General features: G+C 39.9%; 1 protein-coding gene across 4 annotated transcripts in view; it reads right to left on the bottom strand.

Annotated features, from left to right (window-relative positions):
• The window catches only part of VPS50 (VPS50 subunit of EARP/GARPII complex), a 102,560-nt gene extending 83,540 nt beyond the window's left edge, over window positions 1–19,020 (bottom strand). Inside the window, exons 1-5 of one of the 4 annotated variants that reach the window (XM_068934843.1) lie at window positions 18,633–19,020; window positions 15,735–15,803; window positions 5,152–5,274; window positions 4,478–4,549; window positions 736–789 (exon numbers count right to left, since the gene is read on the bottom strand). In XM_068934843.1, coding sequence (XP_068790944.1) covers window positions 736–789; window positions 4,478–4,549; window positions 5,152–5,274; window positions 15,735–15,803; window positions 18,633–18,665 — 351 coding nt within the window. In that variant the 5' untranslated portion in view covers window positions 18,666–19,020. Of the gene's footprint in view, window positions 1–735; window positions 790–4,477; window positions 4,550–5,151; window positions 5,275–7,830; window positions 7,924–8,217; window positions 8,306–15,734; window positions 15,804–18,632 lie in introns of those variants that run through there. The other 3 variants (XM_068934847.1, XM_068934846.1, XM_068934844.1) reach the window with 3 other exon arrangements.
• Window positions 19,021–22,013: the final 2,993 nt, after the last annotated feature.

Genomic DNA, 22,013 nt, shown 5'->3' with positions numbered 1-22,013 from the left:
CGTTGCTGTACTCTTTTAAGGAAGGGGATCAGAAACCATTCCTCAGCACTGGTACCAGAGAGGCTCCTCTTCAAGTCCAGGTGCCAGTCAAGCCTGTGAACTCATGTTTTCAGAAAGCTTTCTTAAAAAACGATTATATGTAAAAGCCTTTAGCATCTTAATGGACCTCCAGCTCAAAATGTGCTTCGTTCTTTTCATTTTACAGATAGAGGCTTAGCATACACACACAACTGGTTCTAGCCCGGCTGCTAGCATCTCCACTAATCAGTTACTAGATTTAATGCTGTCCAACCCCATCCAAACAATATCAGCATCAGAATAGCACAAAATGTACCCCAGTCAGAATTTAGGACTTTCTGCACCAAGCTCTAAAAGCCAGTAATTCTTTGTACTGTGCATATATTGCACCTAACAAAGAAGCCCTTCGAAATTTGTTCTCTTTGCTAGTTCAGCAGAACTTGACTTAAAGACACAATGTGAAACCTAGTCAGACCATTCTAGATACTTGAGCTGTGTTTAATTTAGGCAGCAATGTATCTAGAACCACTGATGTTAGCAGCCAGTCTGAAATTTAAAATAAAACAATCACTCAATACCTATGGACTAAAAATTACAGCATCTTATTAGTTACCAGAAGTATTAAAACAAAACAAAATCCCCTATAACACATTAGCTAGAGTTATTTTAATTCATGGAAGGCATTTACTGTTAAAAAGTGACTGTTGGTTGTCTTACCTTAACATATGCAGGCTGCTTTTCAAGAATCAAGTCTGCAACTTTCTTAGATACCTTCAAAAGGAGAACATTAAATGTGATACAGAGCAATCTCAGTAAAGTAGGCAGCCCCTATACTATTCAGTAAGAAGTTTGTGATTCCATGTCATTTACTTCTGTAATCTTCATATTTATTAATAAATACGCCACAAAATAGTAAAAAATACTAAAAATGGCATTCAGCTTTCCTTGGGAGCAAGAAATACATACATACATATGTGTACAATTCCATCTCGGAATTAGTGGGCATTTTTAAATTAATCCCTTACCCCTCTCCTTCTAGAATATACTAGAAAGAAAAATAGGAATAATATGGAACTCTAGATCTGCTTATATTCTGCTTACTCTACTTGCTAGAGCACACATTCAAGTTAGATCTAGATCTGGATATCTAGATTAGCCGTGAGGACACTTACCTTTCCAATAGATACTGTATTAGATAAAAACCATGTCAAAATGAACATTCACTCTGCACCTATTTTTCTTTACTACGCAGAACATCCATATTTTAGCATTTTATCCACTGTTCTGAACTACCAGTAAATGGAATGCTACTCAGAACTGCTGTCTGTACTGAATTTAAAAAAGGGTATTTTTACTTTGGTTAGTCTCTTGTGCGTAAATGCACAAAAAAAAAAAAAATTCAACAGCAACAGTTTGGTACAAAAAGTCAAGGTTGAAAAGGTCTTCAAAGTATTGACACCATCAACTGGCAATCTGGACAAAGGGCACATATCTAGCTACCTCCTAGCTTTCCTACCTCCATATTTAAAAAAATAGAAATAAAAAGCCAGAATCACCAAATAAGTTTAACCTTTCTGAGTTGTTCTATAGATAATGCAGCTTTCTTCTGCAGGGCAGCAAAAGAACCAGCCACTATGCAGAGAAAAAAAGGCAATAAAGGACATTATTAGGATAAAAGCTACACAGCCCGTATCATCTTGGGGCTTTGAAGTTTACTTCTGTGCACAGTCTACATCCTGTGAAAACTGTCACCTTCCCTATCAACATCTTTCCAGTGTCTTGTGCATGCAGATATATGCTTCTCCTAAAATTTTTACAAGACATGGAACCCCCTAGTTCAAATCTAATACTTTGATTCTTCACTGTAAAGGGATTCATCAAGCAATACACAGGAATAAAAGGAGCTGCATTCTGCTCTCAGTTTTTGTACACTGCTTTTTTTGTTTTACAGGTTCTCAACTACCCATAAAAAATATCTTCAACTCTATCAAGCATCTGCCACAGAAAATTTTTGTTGTTGTGCCAAACTTACTGATATTACCTTTCTAATCAATTCTCTCTCTCTCTTTCTCTCGTCTGGATACACCATCTTATGTCAGGTTACTTCCTTTCACTCACAAAATGGTACCACCCCTTTTGGCAGCCTCCAGGCAATTGTAAGGTTTTAATTTTTAATTCTTAACCTTTGGAATTCAAAATTGCAATTGTTAGCAATGAAACTGGCTGCAATTTTCAATCTATGGAAGATACAATGTTGCATGAGGGGATCTTAAAAGCAATCTTTTCCTTAATCAGATCAGAAGTAATGATTTTATTTCATCTCCTGATTTAAAAAAAATACATAAATAAATACTAGGAATATCAGCCTATTAATTAAAATGGAGCCAAACAGATGCACAATTAAAAAAAAAAGATTATCATCTGTACCAAGATGATTACTCAGATTAAAGCCAGGATGATAAACACAGCAAAGTCGTCTTGAGTAGGTCCAAATGCATTCAGTCGAACAGAAAATTGCAGTGGAAAAAACTACAAGCAAATACTGAGTCTACAGTGACCCCTAGAACATAGACATGTCCGTGATTCATCCTGCTGAAGCATATGATAAAAGGCAGCAAGAAGTGGAAGAGCTGGAGCTCTTTTACAAATAACTTACAATCATTTCAATACTGTATATTACAGAAATTTAAAAGCTGGAATTATCTCTAAATCACTACTGTAAATTCATATGACAGCTACTGATGCATGCACTGAAACTGGAATACAGCTAATGAAAAAAAGCAGTACATATTCTTTTTCAAAAGCATAGATTCCAGAGATACTGCGTGATCCGCGGATAGACTTCTTGAGTCCTGTATCTAATAATCTATTCACGATCAGGGTCAAGAGAATTTTAGGGATGAACTAATAACGTACAGAATTGTGCAACACTGTCTTGCATGGAGAACATCAACGTCCTTCAAGACGGACAGTAATCTAAAAGATTTATCACAAGACAGACAATAATTGAGACAGGAAAAGAAAACATGTATCAGTCTCTCACTCTGCCCAGGAAATACTACACAAGGAGTTAATACACAGCATGCAAAAAATGTTAATAACTCAGCACATTCCCAAGGAGGAGAATAAACCCAAATGACAATCCTTTCCTACAGCAGAATCATATTTAGACTAGGTTAAGGAAAGCATGAAGAGGCCCAATTGGGGAAAGGAGGCAGAAGGGGAAGAAAAATTGGACACATGCTTCTTGTCAGAATTTTTGGCTTTGAGGAAAGAAAAAAAACAATTCAAAGGAAAACAAGCCTGGGCCATATTTCCGAGAGACCTAACAATCAGTGCTCTCCCCTACTACCCATTAGCCGCATGCAGCTTCCAGTTCACATGATTCAGTAGCAGCATTGAAACTACTCCCTCAGCTGCAGCTGTTTCCAGCTGCGTATGTACAACAGCCAAGACACCGATAACAGGTACAGGAATTATTCAGCACGCCTCTATGAAGTAGTCTCTGAGCTTTGAGTGTGTTTCCCAGCAAAACTAGATCACCACCAGAGGTCCTCTTAAGACTTTTCTCTGAAATAAAATTAGCTGTTTCAACTTCCTTCTCTTTTTTCTGTCCTTCTACATTTTGAGAAAGGATATCCATTTGATCAACTTTTCACTAATACCTTAAAAAATTTTATAAGCATAGGTTTATTCCAGGAAAAGCTGTCTTAGAAGGAACTTGCTCTCCATATAACAGATCTACTATTTTCCTTCTGTACGTTTCCCTCTAAATTTAAAGATGTGAATTCGGCTTATAACTGGCAGCTATTCTCTAAATGCCTTTGCTAATACATCAATTTCTCATACCATATTATTCACATTTAAAAGTGCAATGAATCAGTAGTTAATGTATGAAAAGAAAAAAAAGCCTGAAATGTAATGAGCACTTTTCAGAAACTGCAATTCTGATTATCCTCCATACATTATAGTTATTACTCAGATTTCATTAATTTTACTATATAATAATCAAATAACAGTATTCAATAGAAATTCTTGAAGAGAGTTAACAAATTGGCAAATGCAAAATAAGGCAAAATACCAACTCTAAAGATTAAAGAGTTTAAAAAAATATTATGTTTTATGTTGCCAAAATTCCTTCAAAACAAGAGATGCTACAGCACTGTTCAGTTCTGCGATGAACATTTACTATTTGTCTTCCAATATACTGGAAAAGCTGAACACAGACAGTCATTTTTAAAGAAACAGCTGGCACGTGATTCTTCAAAACATACTTATCACCATGACTTATTTAACGATTTTCCATTTAAAAAAGCACATAATTTTAAGTTAAGTGGAAGATTGCTTAACAGCTTATGTATTTAAGAAATGAAATGAACTTTTTCAGTTCCACTTCTAGATATACTTACTGTCAATATAACAAATTACCCAAGGGGACAAAGGAAACAGTTTTACTTACAGCAGCTTGCTGTTGCTTCAATTTGTCTCTATACTCTTCCAGTTCTTGAAGACTAAGTACTGGAGGAAGCTTCTGCATGTAAACAATAAATTAAATTCAATGAAAAATAAATGTACCTAAAATACACATGCAGCATTAACTAACTAATCTATTTGATTAAAGAAACATTCTTTTGGTCTCTGCAATCTAATCTGTATTCAAATGATGGATACTGAAATAAATCAGTGTAAAGATATACAAGAAAATACCACAATTACCTCAAAGTTCCCCTATTTTAAGCAATATTTACACATACACACACAGACACACCCCTAGTCATTAAAACTACTATGTCTCAATCTATTAATTCCGGCTGCTAAAGAAAATATTCAAAATACAAAACAGGTTTTTTTTGTCCCAACTATTTTGGCCTTCTCACTATGGATAGTTCATATGAGGGAGTGCACGTTAGCACAACAGCCCAATGTTCTTCCATGTTAAAAGAAAAGACTCCCTACCAATAATGTATGAAAGACCCACACAATCACGAGACGGTCCAGGGGACAGGGGGAAAAAAAAAGTTTCGTTATCAAGGCAGAATACAGGGAACAACGAAGAGGGGATTATTAAACGAAGCAGACTTCTGACTCTCATTTGTCAAAATGACTGCCTATTATTTTAAGAAGACAACTTACCTCTAATTCATATTTCACAATATCAAAGGAATCATTGGAAAAATATACTTCTTCAATGCTGTTAATTATTTCTTGCTGAACTTGAGGATCAGTTGGTTCTTCCCGTAACTCTCGGAGCTCCTCCTTCACAAAACACAAAAGGATTCCCACAATGTAACATCACATCCTAGCAGGAACAACGCTTTACCAAAGCTAGTAGTTTTCAAAAGCCATTTATAATTTCAGCACAAGAAGCAATAGCAGAAAAAGATCTGTGAGAAAAAGATCAGCTCGTTCTTCCTATTACAAAGAGCAAGACATCCAAAACTTGCTAAGAACAAAGCGCAGACTTCACTGCCACAGATTATCTAAATCCTTCTTAATCAACACGTTTTATCTGTAACACGTGACACAAATGCAGTGAGTCCATAGTTTTTCTCCTGAGGTTCAGAATGTTGTAGAAATTCTTGTAATAAACTAAAAATAGTTTGGCAAGCTGTTGCTACAACTCCACCAGAGGGCACGTGAGGAAGGGACAGGCGAACACTGCACCAGAAGTTAACACACTCCAGTTTGACACCAAAGATACTAAACACAATCATGCATGTATAAATAATATAATTTTCATCTAAAACACATTAAACATAGGATACGCATGATAAGGGGCAAGGTACATTAAAGTAAGCTATCTGTCATATTTTAATTGTTCTAGAGTGATCCATTATACATACATAATTTATTTGGAAAAACTCACACATCACTCTCAGCAAATTAGTTTTCTTCATTTAAATATCAAAGAAAAAAAACAATAAAAAATATAATAGCTTCTTAAAAGCCAGAGTGTGTTAGGTTTTTGTACAGAAGAATGTTGTTTCTGTGATTTCAAAACAAGTTATAATACTCAGAATATAATCAGTATGCTAAAGACCTGAACTGGTCATTAACTCTACAGGGGATGGTTAAAGTCTAAAATGATAAAAGAGTAAATGATAAATAAGCTCCATAAATGAGCTGCCCAGAAGCTGCAGCATCCTTTGCTGCACACCACAGGCTCAGGCTCTGTGGACAAAAGCATTACAAACACGCACACGTACACTAACACATTTCTAACATGTCTGAGATGCCTTCTCAACAGCCAATCTTTGTCAGGCAAAACACTATCCCACAGGCCAAACAGTATGATATACCCTATAGGGTCTAATGCAAATTCAGACACATTAGTGTCATCAGCAGACACGAGGAATACACTGGACACCCAAAAAGGGCCAAGGAAACCTGTCACCTTCAGACTGCTAGAAGTGATATTTATGAGAGTAATATAGCAAAAGAGACATCCAGGAACACACAGCATATAGCTTCATGCACCTTTTCCAAAATCCCTTTCAAATGATTATCAGAACTAAAAAAAGATATCTTTACAAAAATACACCTTCCCGATATTCTCTTCACAGAGAGGGGTCACTGCTGTGGAAGCAAATAAAATGCTTGATCTTTCACGAACAGGCATCATTCTCCCACTGTTTCTAAAGAAAGGCTCAAACTTAACAAGCACAATAGGAAAACTTGCATGAGGAACCTTTAAACTGCATTTGCAACCTGCAGCTCCCATGCTAAAACAAATCTGGTGACTCGGGGGGAAAAAAAAAAAGCATGTTGAAGCTCCTCCTTAACAGCATAAAAGCCACTATTTGATTCAAGATATAGGAGAAATATCTTTCCATCTTGCTGCTTTTGAGGAAAAGTAACTCAGCCCAAGCTTCTTCATATAGGACCAACATCACAAATTTAATATTAAGTCAAATCAAACGTATTTATCATCTCTGGCATAAATCTACTTAAATACAATCAAAAAGGATTGATTTGGCACATTATTTCCAATGTCTTTTAATGAGACAATCTTCCCGTCACCAAAATCTTAAGAAACTGGGCTAACTGTTCAATCATTAACTGTGGACTATCTCACTGAAACAAGAGCCAAAGAGACTGACTTGTTATTTTCAAGATGAGATAAAGCAGTTAGTTAACAGATCCAGAGAAGACTTGGCTTCATTGATCCACCAAGCCCCCTGTATTTTTAGGGAAGAAAGAATTGTTTGTGGAGGAGAAAGAAAAAAGAAAAAGTAACAAATAAACCTTGAATTTTTAAATCAGAAGAATGACCTTTGTAAACCCAGGCTAGACAAGTGTCACCACCTTTACTTACCTATACTACCTTTCAACTCAACCCTTGTAATTCGCACTGATAAAAGCCATGCCATTAACCACTTGCATTTTTACATGGGGAAATGGAAAGTCTACCTTCTTTGCACAAAATTAACTGATTTCAGATTTTTCTTGGACCAGCTAGGGAGGTCTAAACAGAGACGCAGATATGACTTTCAAAAAACTAAAGATATATACAACCCTCCCCTCTGTCACAATCTCCCACAGAAGGTTTCTCTCAGTAACCCAGCGCTTCCCACTAGCCACAACAGACCAAGCGCCTCCCCCACGCTTCCTATGTTGGACTCCTCGGCCACCATTGGCCCCCTCCTCTTCCCCAGAGGCTGCTCCAGTAGAAAGGAATACAACACTTTTATTAGAGACCTTGAAGTGAGGAACACCAGGTTAGTCTTTCGCAAAAAGATAAAACTCTGATCACATTCCTCAGCATGGGAACGTAACCCTGACGAACGGAACCAGCAAGTCCAGGTGTCCCACCATGACTCGAGGCCTTCCGGCAAACAGAGGGGCTGCAGAGGGGCAAGGCGGCAGCGTTCTCCATCACCAAGGGCCCGGGGTTTATTTCACTGGCTGAAAGGCATCAGATTTTAGATTAATTCACTAACTGCCTTACTTTGTGCCTCGATCAAAACGAGATAAAAGCACGCGCGTTCCGAACAAGAGCGCGACGCCGTGAAGCACGGCACTGTTTTCCTACGCAGTCACGGGCAGCCGAGGGGCGACAAGCGAGCAGTCCTGCAAAACATCCCAAGGAGCCACCGGCACAGAAAGGCAGGGATCTAGCTCTGCTAAAGCACCTACCGCTGGACGGGGGAGGGAAGGAGGGGGACGGGGAAGAGTAAAAAAAAGGCCAGGAGCACTTGCTTGCTCGGATGCAGAGCGAGCAGGATTTCAGGCTGGAAGAGGCTCCATGCCCAGCGGGGCGAAGCCATCAAGCCGCGAGCTGAAGCGCAGCCCAGGGCGCGGCGGTGCTTGGGCGCCGCCTGGCGGCGCAGGGGCGGCGCTGCAGGCGGAGAGGGGCCCCGCGGGCGCTCCCAGGGCAGCGGGCCGGCGGCGGCCGGCAGGCAGGCAGGCAGGCAGCGCCGCCGAGGGTAAGGCGGAGAAAACCCACGGCGCTCCTGGCTCTGCCATCTTCCTCTCCTCCACCGTGTTCACAGCCGCCAACCGGCAGGGACGTACGGGGCATGAGACACCTGCCGCGCATCACCGAGCCACGGGCACATCGGCAACCCGCCAACTGCACAGGGCGCCTGGGGGAGGCTGGGCGGGAAGGAGCGCACCGACACAAGCGAGAGGAACACAGAGGCGCCTGACGCGCTGCACAGCGGGACAAGCGCCTACCGAGCACGGGACAACCAGGTCATTAGCTTGCATCCGATTAATAAACAAAGCACATGAATAAAAGTGTCTAGAGTAGGAAGATGCTATTTTTCAAGCTCCTAAAAAATGAGTGTTGAGCACAGCCCAGGCCCTAGTGAGCACCACAACCCCATAAAGCATCCCTTTGCTCTGATACGGGCAAAGCCTAATTCAGTTACTCGCCACTGAGAGTCGATGACACCAAGGAGACAAGTTTGCAGTAAGCTGGTATGGAAGAGCCAGTTCCATCACAGCGGCACTAAAGAGAGCTGCGCTGCTGCACACAGCCGCACTACTCCACTTGGCACCTAATTTATAGTCAGTTAGAAAATTCAAATCATCAAACCTGGTCAGTCCTTTCCATATCACAGTTCAGCTTTATTAATAAGCATGTGAAAAAGAGGAGAGCAAGCCAAGTTACAGGGGATGAGAATGAAAAGGTTTTTGAAAAATAGCCCTTTCTGGAGTCTTTTGTGTGCATTTTTTTTTTTTTTTTTTTTTTTAAGTCTACCTCTTTGAAGCTTCCCTCACACGAGGATACAGGTATTGGCAGATGAAGCACATGCTCAGATTGGAACAATTCTGTTTACAAAGGAATGAATCTCTACTCTAACCATATGCATTTATATTCTTTTATTTTTATATATATATATATATTTATATATATATATATATATATATATGCATATGCATAATATTTATTTCCTTGTGAGCTCCGTAACAAATGGGAGCTGTAACAGAGCCCCCCTCTATAAATTAGCTTAACATTTGACAGTACATTGAGTTTTATCTGTAAAAACCTAAATCAGAACTTATCCAAGACAGGCAACAGGGTCAGCTTAATCTGTTCACTGAAGCGCTGCAAATGGAATAAGCTAAATTTATCATCTGGATGTTTGGCTCCAAGTCCATGAGTGGTTGTTTGTTTAAACAAAAGAAAAATTAAAATTGATAAGAAATCTTTAGGACCATTTGAATTTCCAGGCTATTGATAGCTGTTGTAGGGATGAAATGGAATGTCAGTGTTGTATGTCAATAGTGACTGACATCCCTGAACATATACTAAAAAAATAGCACAGGTACATATTATCACGCAGCTTTACATCCAGAATAACAACTTGGGGAGTGTTTTTTAATATTAATATTTGCATGAAAATGAATTAATGAGCTTTTTTCCTGTGTAGAAGACCACAGTTCTCTGCACAAATATAAAGGCGACGATGACACAATTAGAAAAATTACTAAGAAACCCTTGTGACCCTCAAAGAGATCATTCATCGCAGTAATTCTTCCAAAAATACTGCCTAGGAAAATATTTATTAAATCAATCCAGCTTTATCATGTTCATTCCTTCTAGAAAAGCGGCCCACAGAGAACGACTCTCCCGGATAAACTCAAGCTGCCATATAAGTTACATTATTTTCCACCAGACCTTATGGTAAATTACAGCTTCCAGTCCATCACGCTCCACTAGTTTCAAATAACTAACACACTCAAGGCCAGTTTATTCACTCACCCCTGAAGGAAGCGAGTGTCCTTGGCCAAAGTTTATTTCCTGAAATTTAATTACTCATTTCTTTAATTAGAGATACAGAAAAATTTACAATGTACATACAAAGATCACAGTTTTAGGGGGCCCCAGGTATGGCCAGATTTGGCACTATAAAGTCTGTGCTCTTACACCGTGCAGAGGCAGAGAGAGAAGCTCTATTAAACCCTTTAAAGCATTTTTCTACCTCAAAACTTTTCTAATTATTGCTACTTAAAAAACACTTAACAGTAAATTTTATGTAAATTCAGCAATTCCAAGAGGTATTCAGAATAAAAGTACCTGTAGAAAAATCAGGATGGAGTGAATCATATAATGACAATCATGCAGAGAATTTCAACACTGCTAAAACAAATTAATTAGATACATAAGAGAGCAGAAAGAATAATTAGCACATCCATAAGGCGGAACAAACTACTCTAATTCAATCCACCAGCCCAGGTCAAAACACACATTCAATAGTAAGAACTCTTCAAGCAATAATGGGCCAACACAATCATCTAAGATGTCAGTTCATGAGCTAGACGTTTCTCGCAGGCTTTGTTCAGCAAGACGCTTCTACATAACACCTGCATCACTTGTGGTGCCAAAAGTGTAATTTTTCTTGCAAGTAGTTTATATCATACTTTCATGGAAAGACAATCTACCCTGTCAAATTTAGCAACACACACTTCCCTCCAGGGCATGATTAGTGCCACCCTAAGCAGCAGGCCTCTCTTACATAGTGCCACCTAAACCTATCAGTGAAGGTGGGTGAGAGGGGACACTATTTGACAGCTTTGCATCTTTGAAGGAGCCATTGCTAAATAAAACACAGCATTTGCATTCACACACTTGCATCTTTTTGCCTTCCTGTTTTATGCAAATATGAGCTTACAGGTACAGGAGCCTACAGCAATTATTGAACAGCCTTTCAGAAGAGTCATTTCATTGCAGACTCTTCTGAAAGGCAGTTCATGAAGTTTTAGATGACCTGCCCAGCTATTTGCATGAGCATCTCACTCCCACTCTCTCCCTTTTGTCCTACACCACCTGCAACACCAAAAACAAAATTGCTAATGAAGCAATACTTCCTTGCACAGAGTTGAAACAAACACCTTCTGCACTCCAGTCACAATCAGCCAAAAGACTCGGTAATTAAAAGCTGAAGGTCAGCATTAGGCTATGCACCTCTACATAGAGGGAGCAAACGGCAAATTCTGCAGAAGGCAAGCATGCTCGCTCCTCATTTGGAGGGAATTTCCCTATCTTTGTCATCAGCAGAAAGAACACGGACAAACACAGCGTCAATTTATAACCCTCCATTCTGCGCTCCGCTAACATTTGCGTTCAAAGACAAGCTCATCCTAAACTCCAAGAGAAGGAATCCTGCTTGGCAGTTCTTCCACTCAGCAGGTATATTGCAACATCCTATCATAATGAAACAAATACATAAAATTAATTTTATATATATACACAGACACACACTCACACACACATCCTATGTCTCATAAGACATCATTTTATATATTTACTTATGCATATATGTGTAAATGTATATATGCATATATAAAATAAAAACTAACCCAAAATAAAACTTTTTTGCCTGTGGATCTGCAGCTACAGAATGAAGGGCCGCAGGAAGGTTTGTGACAGTCCCTTATCTTTCACATCAAATGCTCTGACCATTCCTTCGATCCTTCCTTCTCCACTGTGAATACAGAGCACATACTAAAAAAAACTTCACTCTACCAAAACAAATATTACACTATGAAAGCAATTCTCTCCATGAAAAGAAAATAACAAAGACTGATCCATGCAACGGATACTAATCACACCACTTAATGCACTCCTGAAAAAGCACTCAGCTACTACAGGGGAAACAGAAACCCACACAGTAAGAAATTCAAACTTTCATATAGTTTGAAATGTATACTATCCATAGGAAAAACATTTTAAAAAAATTCAGCATTGCTTACCACCACAAACCACCAAGAGTCAACTAATATTTGAGGATGAGCTAGTTATCAAGATAGATATAACTTCATTCAAAGTCATCTCATTACTAACCCCAAGACGTTGCTTTCAAGAATAAAAATCGCCCACCTTACCCTTTCGTGACAGTATCTACTACTTGCTTGTGAAAGAACAAGGCTGACAACAGCAGAACGTCTTAAAAATCAGTACGGTGGTTCTGTCTCATTCTTAATATCTACCGCTTTCAACAAACAAAAGATATTGACACACCAAGAATTAGGACTCCCCAGGACGAGGTAGGCACAGATGAAGCAAGGTATCTCAGTCAAAACGGTATTAAAAACACCCCTGCAGGTAACTCTCTCTTCTAGAAAGCTAGCCTTTAACTTCAGATTTGCCTTATCTGCAGACTGTATCACACACCTAAACTATTATACACTTACATCTCTGTGTGACCTGAGTTGGCAGCATGATTCGGCATTACAACGTGAAGTAGAACAAGTTAGCAGGTGAATTCTTTACCTTCCTATGACTGAGGCAGATTGGAATTTTCCGAGGCAGCTGCAGCACCTGCTAGCGCAGTGGTTAACATGCGTGCTTACACTCCGAAGCGTTCAGTAAAACATCCGGGTAACAAATCATTTACTTGCTAAAGGCAAACAAACCCAACGAAAAGAACGCACACTGAGAGGAAGCACAGTCATCGCTTTCACACGCTCACCAGCAAGCAACTGGTCAGCGGACCAGCAACTTTCGGACATCAAGACCCAACAGAATTTTGCTGCTATTTTCCTCAGGGGATGCAACTTCAACATGTGCCTTCTCCTGTTCTCTAGTTTCTCCATCTGACCTTCTAACTAGTTTGTCATTCCCAATTTCAAAAAAGTATTTTTCTCCCTAGAGTTAGCATTATCTATCAATGTCCTGTGGTCTTTCCAATGTTTTATGCAGACTCTGCAGTCTTTCACTCTGTATATCTTTCTACAGCATTAATTCAGCTCTCTAAACTTTAGGTAACACTTACCCTAAATCAATTTGGAGATACCACTTCAAACCTGCAAGTGCGGTGAAAAAATGCAGCAACATAACCATTCCGTAGTCAGAGTATAATCTGATTGGCGAACATAGACTATTATTATTCAAGATACAAACAAAAAAGGCTGTGAAAGAGTGTCAGCAGGGTACAACAGCTTCACAGGTTTGCTCTGCAAGAGCTGCCTCTGAGATTGCGAAGCTAAGCTTTTACTTATTCCCCTTAAAAAAACTACAGCTTTTCTTTACTCTCTTCACCTTTGTATTCAAAAGGAAATTCTCTTTACCAGTCTTGTCCATTATTATAAAATAATTATCGAGAGGCTTTAGCTTATATCCAGCAAAGCTGCTTGATCCTGTAATTATAACGTAATTTGTGACATCAGTACGTTGCTATGGCATTGAATACAGTTTCAGTTCAAAATAAATACCTAAATCTAAGGACTCAAGGATTTTCACCTTCTTGGTACAATACTGAAATCTAATCTCTATTACAGCTATTCATATCACAAACACAGCCAACGACTTCCCCCTCAGAAAAGAAATTCCTGGTATCTAGTCTTGAAAACAGAATTTATGCTCCCAGTGACAGAAGACATGTTACAGCATCTCATCTGGTTTGCTTTAATTTGAAAAGGAAAATCCTACAATAAAGGGTTTAGCAGGCTTAAGGAGGCATTCCTTCCTTTCATGGAAAAGGGCTGAGAGCAAAGTTACTGTCTTAAACGGCTTGGGGCTGTTTAAGGAGTTGCGCTGCTCCTAACACAGACCAAGAGAATCTTGAGTAAAGTTAATGTTTTCACTTAGTCAGAATAAGGGTTTCACTGAAGACAGTTTTTTGAGCAGGAAAAAGTTAAAGCAAGCAACTCCGAAAAGTAAGTTAGCTTAAAAACTACTCACCTAAAACATTTAGGAAGGAAAAAAAACCCACATTAGAAGACTGAAGAATATAAAAATTTCAGATAAAAGCTTTGATGGAAGAGAAGACTGTTTAAGTTACGTACTGCATATGAAAGAGAATAGTCTAATTTTAGACTATTATTAGAGTGATGCAAGAAAATTTCCCTTTTTTGTGGATTTTGCAATATAGCTGGTAGTTTTATCAGCTTAAAAAAATAAAATCAGGTGATATGTTTTAATGTTGATGCAATCTTTTCAGGCACAGAATTTATAACAACTTTAATGCGATTCTTTTTGCAGAACAGTTGCAGATTATGTTCTCGCATTACAAAGGTTTGACAGCATACAACTGCCACAAGCTTACTATTGCTGTTTGACATAAATGTATGAAAAATGCAAATTGAAATGCACTTATTTTCCCATTGTTAATTGAACAAGGTGTAGGCTTACTAGACACATAACATCGAACTATTACAGACTGAAAATCCAAGCAAGATACCCCACATCTACTTTTACCTAGATATCCAACTTGGCATAAAAATCAGCCTGAAATCAGATGCTCAGTGGGTGGCAGGAATATATACTTTTGAAATCTAAGTCATTAGGATGAGACAGTTCTTTCAACATCAGTGTAATTTAATAAATTCGCTCTTTGACATTATATATTAGTCACTGTTTAACAGAACATTATGCATCAATTCAGATAGTGTTATTTGATTTTTTTTTTTAAATACATAGTAACATTGATTTTCTGGTCAGCACAAGCATGTCACACAGTACTTGTCGACAAAGCAGAACTCTTTTTGTAACTATTATAATATAAGGCATCCAAATTCAATTTAAGTCATTAGCTTGAATAATTGATTGGTTAAAGGTAAAGCCCAAATTACTGAATAATAAACATCATCCACAGTAAGTCTCGTGAAACATCTAGCCAAATCAACTGGACAGAAGGGGCAGTCAAAAATTGTGCCAAGCCTCTCCTCCCCCCACCCCTCGCCCCGGGCGAAGATGATTGAGCCTGATTTGTGAGGCAAAAGTGGGCCGGCATCACGTAAGCAGTGAGACAAAAAATGTATTATTATAAAGCTATAATATTTAAAAGTTAACTGTAACTATATAAACTATATTTACTATATAAAGTTAATTATATATGCTGCAGATGAAAACTGTGAACCTAGGAAACATATGTATGGTACCAAATCCATGAAGAGACTGAATATCAGGACTAACAAACAGGCTACCTGTATAGCATTACTTTCCAGAGTGACAGAAAGTGGAGGGTTTTTTTTTTTTCTTAATTATTACAGTAGAAATCCTAAACAGAATTAGGACCAGCATGCCAGTGAAAACTCAGAAGTTCTAAGAAAGATATTTTAATGCATCTTCATTTTGACTCAGTGCACTGTTTTGCCTCACAACTCTAATCATTTTACAGAAATACTTGGTAAGATTTTCAGCCAGAAAAAACTATCAAAAAGAACAGCAGAAAATTGGTGTTGAAAAAAAAAAAAAAAAGGAGATTAGTGTCATCTAAGTATAAAATGAAAAACTAAAAGGAGGAAAAAAAGACCATGTAACATACCTTACTAGGAATCCGAAAGCTTTCAATAGGACTGAGGTCATGAACGCTCTCTTGAGGACTCCTTAGACCCTTTAAAAGAATTTGAATATTCAGTTAGGATTCGTTAGTGTACGTGTCTTGCTAGCAAACTGCACAAGTCTCACCTGGTGTTGAAGTAAATATACCTACAAATACTTTAATAAGTTACACTGACACAAGGCTGGAAGGCTAAGGCCTTATTCTCTGAACATTTAAATGAGACTATTCATGTACAAATCAACCAAATATCGAAGCATTTCCAACTTTCCCCTGCCAGCTCCCAGATCTATTATTTGATGTTTATGTTTTTTTGGACACACTTCCATTTTTAATGTACTCTGCTCCACTAACTTGATGGGTTAGTGGAAACAAATAAAATTTCATTCAAGGTAAGTGACACCTACTCTGTAGCATAATTATTTTATTTTTGTATGATGGAGTACTTCTCTTTTTACCATATAAAACTATTAGGACAGGTTTTCCTTATCCATAAGGAAATTCAAAAAGATGTAAAAAAAACACATCAGTTGCTTCATGTAATAATTACTCTTTAAAATACATATAGTCACATAAATAGAATATGTTCTCGTAAGACTGAAGCTTTCTGCACGAAGCATCAATTAACTGGAGAGCATGCATATACTGAACATTCAACACTATTTTATAAAGCAGTACCACATCACATGCTTTTTAGTACGTTTCCTGCTAGCTTTCTAGGGGAAAAAAAAAAAAAAAAAAAAGAGTATGTTTTTACTACAATCAGAAACAAGAAAGAAGAGGTGACCTTAAACATTCAGGTTTCAAACACAGTTCTAACTCCAGGTTTCCCTGAGACTCCAGGCAACTCTCATGAGCCCTGCCTTTTAGACAGACTTAGCTCCTATCTTCCCCAACTGATACCAATGATACCACTCCTAAGCCCTTTTCAAAAAATCAGCCCTTGGGTACCTATGCTTTCTCTGCAATGAAGGGAGCTATGCAATCACTAGGTAACCTTCAAAGAAATACCTCCTTATTAAAAATCAGCTTACAATGAAAGAAGTTTCATTTTAGATGGAAGGAGGTAAAACAATCTGTTTTCTATCTGTTAAAAGCGATAAAGTGTTTTACAAGTTAATCACTTTTATGGCAACTACTACACTTCAAAATTGTTTCACTTTCCTGATATATACAAAACCTCCTTTTTAGTTCTTAGATTCTCAGATTTTCTTGCACATCATTTAAAAACAACCTCCCTTTCCAGTTACCACCAAAGACAACTGACCTCTACGATTCAGAAATTCAAGGTACCAAACAACCCAAAACAACTGCTGCACTTCTCATTTGCATATATTCCCTTCAAAAATTTGCAGCACTTGCAGATTATTTTCAAAACCATTAAAAAGGTCCACTCACTGACTGCTAAGTGGAAATTAAGTCTTCCCAAAGGCTGAAAAATGAGTTATATACTTTTCAGACCACAAATTTCAGTTATTCCTACACCAAACCTTTCCATACAAGGCAGGCTTCCCAAGTGTCCTTTAGAAAATACTAACATACCCACATGCATACATGAATTTAAAAGCGTATTTTAAAATAAATGTTATTTTTTTAATTCAGAAATTTTTAATATTTTTTATTTGATCTAAACAAATTTCCCAGAACTTAAACTGCTGGGGCACAAAAAGAGAGAACTGAATTCGTAGCCAGTAAGGTCGGAGATAACGATTCATGTTCCCGTTGTTAATTCACTAAGCAAGAGTTGCTTCTGCAGTTAATGCCCAAATTATTCCACAGGTGCCCACAACTCCTTTTAAGCAGGCTGAGAACTGATCATTTACAACTGTACTGACAGCACTCCCATGCGTGTTTTTCATTGCACTAGTATTAAGAACTACAGGCACGCCACAAGACCTAGACATAAAAAACTCTAAAAGGTGGCAAGATAAAAATTCAGAGGAGAGACGCCTGAACTCAGTCAAGCCTCAAGCTAGAAACGAGCACAGCACATGTAAAGTGATGACCTAAGAAATCATTTCAGCAGGAAACAGATGTCAGAGTGATCAGCTGCCTCTTGGCCAAGGAGGGAACTGATAAAGGAGCCCTCAAGCACAGACTTATAAAGCCCCAACAGAAACCTCATTATCCATTCCAGTATAATAGCATGGGGAGTAGGGGGGAAAAAAAAATCACGTTTTCATGCTGATATCCATTTTTAAACCCTGCCTCCAGTATGCACACTACATCTCTGAAGATGTAGCTTAGAAACACAAACTTCAGGTAATCAACTCTCCCACCATTTTCTGATGTGGCAGAGGAGAAGGGTGATTGTTAAGCAATTTTTTTAAGGTATTAAATTTAGACACGTGGGTAAACATGCTTCATTTCAGTCACACTCAGCATGTCTAAATGACTCAAACGCTCTTCTAAAACATCCCTTTTAAAGGGTCAGCTCCTTGGAAACGCAGACCCAAACGTCAACTAGGTCCACTAAGTCTTCTAGCACCTCCAAAACCCGGCCAGGCTTTTGACCATAAACATTTACTGATAGGCAAAGCCACGTTACTGTACCATGGTCTACTGCCCCAAAATTACATGTGGGGAAGGAAACTGATACAGAAAACGTGTGTGATATCTAATGCAACGCATACATATACATATACAGTCTGCATGTATGTATATTCCATGACTGTATAAAGTACGCGTTAGGACCTGTGGATGGTTCCGACTGTTAACTAAAGCAGAAGCAGGGAGGGAGAACGGGCTGCGCGTACACCAGATGGGCGCTCTTACACACCCCAGCTCCGCTCTTCCCGGAAGCCGGCCGCCGCAGCCCCCCGCAGGCGCCCGGCACCGCGGCACCGCTCCCAGCCGGGCGCCTCCCCGACCCCAGCCGCTCACCTGGCGGGTCATGAGCGACTTGATCTTCTGCATGATGCCGCCGCCGCCACGCCGCGGGCGCTCACCAGCCCCTGACGGCCGCAGGCTCCATCTGCCCCTGGCACGGGGAAGCCATGTTGCACGGCACGTGACACAGCCCGCCCGCTGCACCCTGGGCCGGGTAGTCCTCGGGCCGCGGCAGCGCCCTCCGAGCAGCGGGCGGGCGGGCCGCCCAGAACTACACTCCCCGTCACCGCACCCGGCCGCCCGGCCAGGAAGGCGCGGTCGGGGAGGGCAGAGCGCGCTGCTCTGGAAAGGCGGCCTGCGGGCCCCGCCGCCCCCTGCTGGTGGCGCCGGCCGGGGAGGAGCGGCAGCGCCCGCGGTGGCTCCTTCCGCGGCCGCGCAGGGACGGGGCGGGGCGGGGCGGGGCGGCGGCGGCGCCTCCCCGCTGGCGGGAGCGCGGGCCCAGCCGAGAGCGGCCCCCGCCCGCCGAGGGAACTGGCGCCTCTGAGCCGTGTGGGCGGGGCCGGGGCGCGAGACGCCGGCGGCGGGGGGGCGGGGGGGGGAGGACGGCCGTTGGCCCCGCCCCCGCTGGGCGCGGAGGCGGGAGGGGCGGGCGGGCCGCGGCCGGCGGGGCCTCGCCTGCTCTCGGGGGAAATAAAAGGAAAAGCAGCGTTTTGTCCCTGCCGCCGGCCGCTTAAAAGGCCGGTGAGGCACGGACGGGCGCAGCGGGGACCTACCTCGGCCTCCTCGTTCTGTTTTTATCCTGGTAACACTAGCTTTCTAGCTTCCCCAGCAGTGCCCAGCAGGGCAAGTACTTCTTTTGGATTTGGGGGTCCGTTGTGGGGCGTTTGAACATCGAGATGCACGTACTCTTTAGACCCCGAAAGCAATTATCCGAAAAGACAAATAAAACGAGACAGTCTGTCTAGAGAGACAGACTGAAAAATACGCTGACAGTCACCTGTTTGCCTCGGGTTATTTCGGGCATCGCCCACAGCCTGAGGCCGGTTCATCCATGATGCAGTTCACGCATAGCCAAGACAGACTTGCGTGCCTGTACACTTAGTTGAGTTGTATATATCTCAACTATATGTAGAAAGAGGCTGACAAATTTTTAAACCAAATTATTTTACATTGATATGTGAAAAGGAAAAATTTTTCCCGTGATCTTTGCTTTGCTAGAGATGACGTTCAAGAGTAAGGCTACCAGTGCATGCAGTGCCGCGTAACTCCAGAGAAGATTGTCTTCCCCCTTGGAGATACTAGGGTCCGCACATGGACCAGCCCAGCACATATTTCTTAATACCGTTACTTAGCCGCACAGCTGCCCAAGTACCTCTTGCAGAATATGTTTGATGAAAATGGGTGTATTTCTGTCTGTATTAGAAGGCAGAATGATGAGGTGACCTTCGAAACCATGGTCCCCTTTTTATTATTCTTTAACAAGAACCTATTTGTTCTGGCTGCTATTGAAAACAGCATTCTTTGTTATTTCTGCACAAAACCTCTAACGAGTTTAGCACATAAAAAAGTTATTAGTAATAGAATAACTAAAATTAGCTGAAATAGCAAATTATTCAGAATATTATTGCAACAAATAGGGTTACTTGCAACTTTAATGCAGTTGCTTGTATTAAAAAGAAATTTGTGAGGTTTGATTTGCATTAAGTCTAAATGCTATGTAACAATCAGCACAAACAAGAATTCTATAGAAAAAATAATTGTACATTTTTACTTACATTTTATTTGTGTGAGTTAATCAGTGTAAAAAACAGCAACCTAACATATTAATTACATCAGGAGCATGTCCAAATGCCGGAAATAAGGGGATACACTTACTTAAAAATACAACTATGCTCATCTGTTCTACTTTTCTAAATTTTCTTTGCCCACATAGTACATTTAAAACACGCTTTATCCCAATGTGAAAGCTCACATTCATTTCAGTTAGAAATTAATTGAAAACTATGACCAATATTTTACTACTTTTTGAAACCAAGCAGATAATCATTTCTAACTCGGGTTTTAGAAAAAGGTTAAAATAGGACATGCCTAGCCTACAGTTACGTGGATTAAACAAAGATTATAATCAGCAGCATTCAGGAGGAGCAGGAGAGTAGACACTTGAAGCCCTCGGGAGTATGCAAAATGTCCTCTTCATCTGCTGGCTCATGTTGGGATCTCTGTCATGTATGCTTTTGTTAATCTGAAATATCCCTCTTATTTCTTACATTTGATTACACAAAGTTGCTAGAAATTCTGCAAGGTTCTGGAAATTTGTAGCTCCTTTTAACTCCAGTAAAAATGGAGTGTCCAGTCCTGCCAGTGGTTGCTTAGCGCCTTGCAGGACCCCTGCTCTTAGCACCAGCACAGGCGCATAGAGGGAGACAATTCCTTGCAATCAATCCCTCCTACACAAGGCAGAATACAGTATAGCCTAATATTTGTTAAACCATAATAGTCTGCCTAAGTGCTGTGTCGTGAAACTTAAAAGTGTGTTTTTCTAAGGATAAACCATCTCAGTCGATGCAAATATTTGCTGTTGCAAACTGTTACTGCACACGCAACACTGGGAGGGTTGTCTGGTTTACTGCTGATTAGATTTGTACAGTGAGTGACAGCCTTGGACAAAATCCAAAGCATGCATTAATATTAATATTCATTTAAACTGATGTAAGTTAATGCAGAATAAACAGTAATAAGCAGTTAACTCAACAGCTTTTGTAAGTTGTCCACTTTATCTAGGATAAGGATTCTTTGTTGGAAGATACCTAATAGACCCTTCACATTACATACATGTTGTTTAGAGAAAGGGAGCAAAATCATCTCTGAGTAAGCATGTTAAGGAAAAACCTTGAAAAAGTTATGGGAAAAAAGCACTAGAAAGAGGGAAGATTTATCGTTTTCCTAGCTACTATGTCATCTGTTATCTTTGTTGTTGTTTTTGGTTTCAGGTAAGGCTCTATAATAGCTGTTTAATATTTTTTATAACAGCAAATGAGAGCCTGCCACTGGAAAAGGTGTTATATGAAAAAAAAAGTCTTATGACTACTGGGATCTAATTTGAAATAAGTAGAATCATCTAACAGCACAGTGTTTTTTTATGTCACTGTGTAACTATATGACGTTAATACCTATATAACTTGTACATTGTGAATATTCACTTATTTTTATTAATTCCGAGTGCTTCATATTCTGCACCTCATTTGTTATATTCTGTGTCACATTTGCTGTGCCTGTACTGGGCAAGGGTTAGGATAAAGTCAGAGGCAATGAAGATGGGTACTAATCTAACAGGTGCTCCACTCCCTTTGTTCCTTGTATACACATATTCAAATCACATAAGGCAGGAGACAGGATAGGGCTTGTTAACTCATTGCTGATTTTCCTAGCAAATAA

This window comes from Struthio camelus, chromosome 2 (genome assembly GCF_040807025.1).
Source record: "Struthio camelus isolate bStrCam1 chromosome 2, bStrCam1.hap1, whole genome shotgun sequence".
Lineage (NCBI taxonomy): Eukaryota > Metazoa > Chordata > Aves > Struthioniformes > Struthionidae > Struthio > Struthio camelus.
The sequence above is the reverse complement of the archived record's forward strand: the minus strand, read 5'-3'. Positions and strand labels throughout refer to the sequence as shown.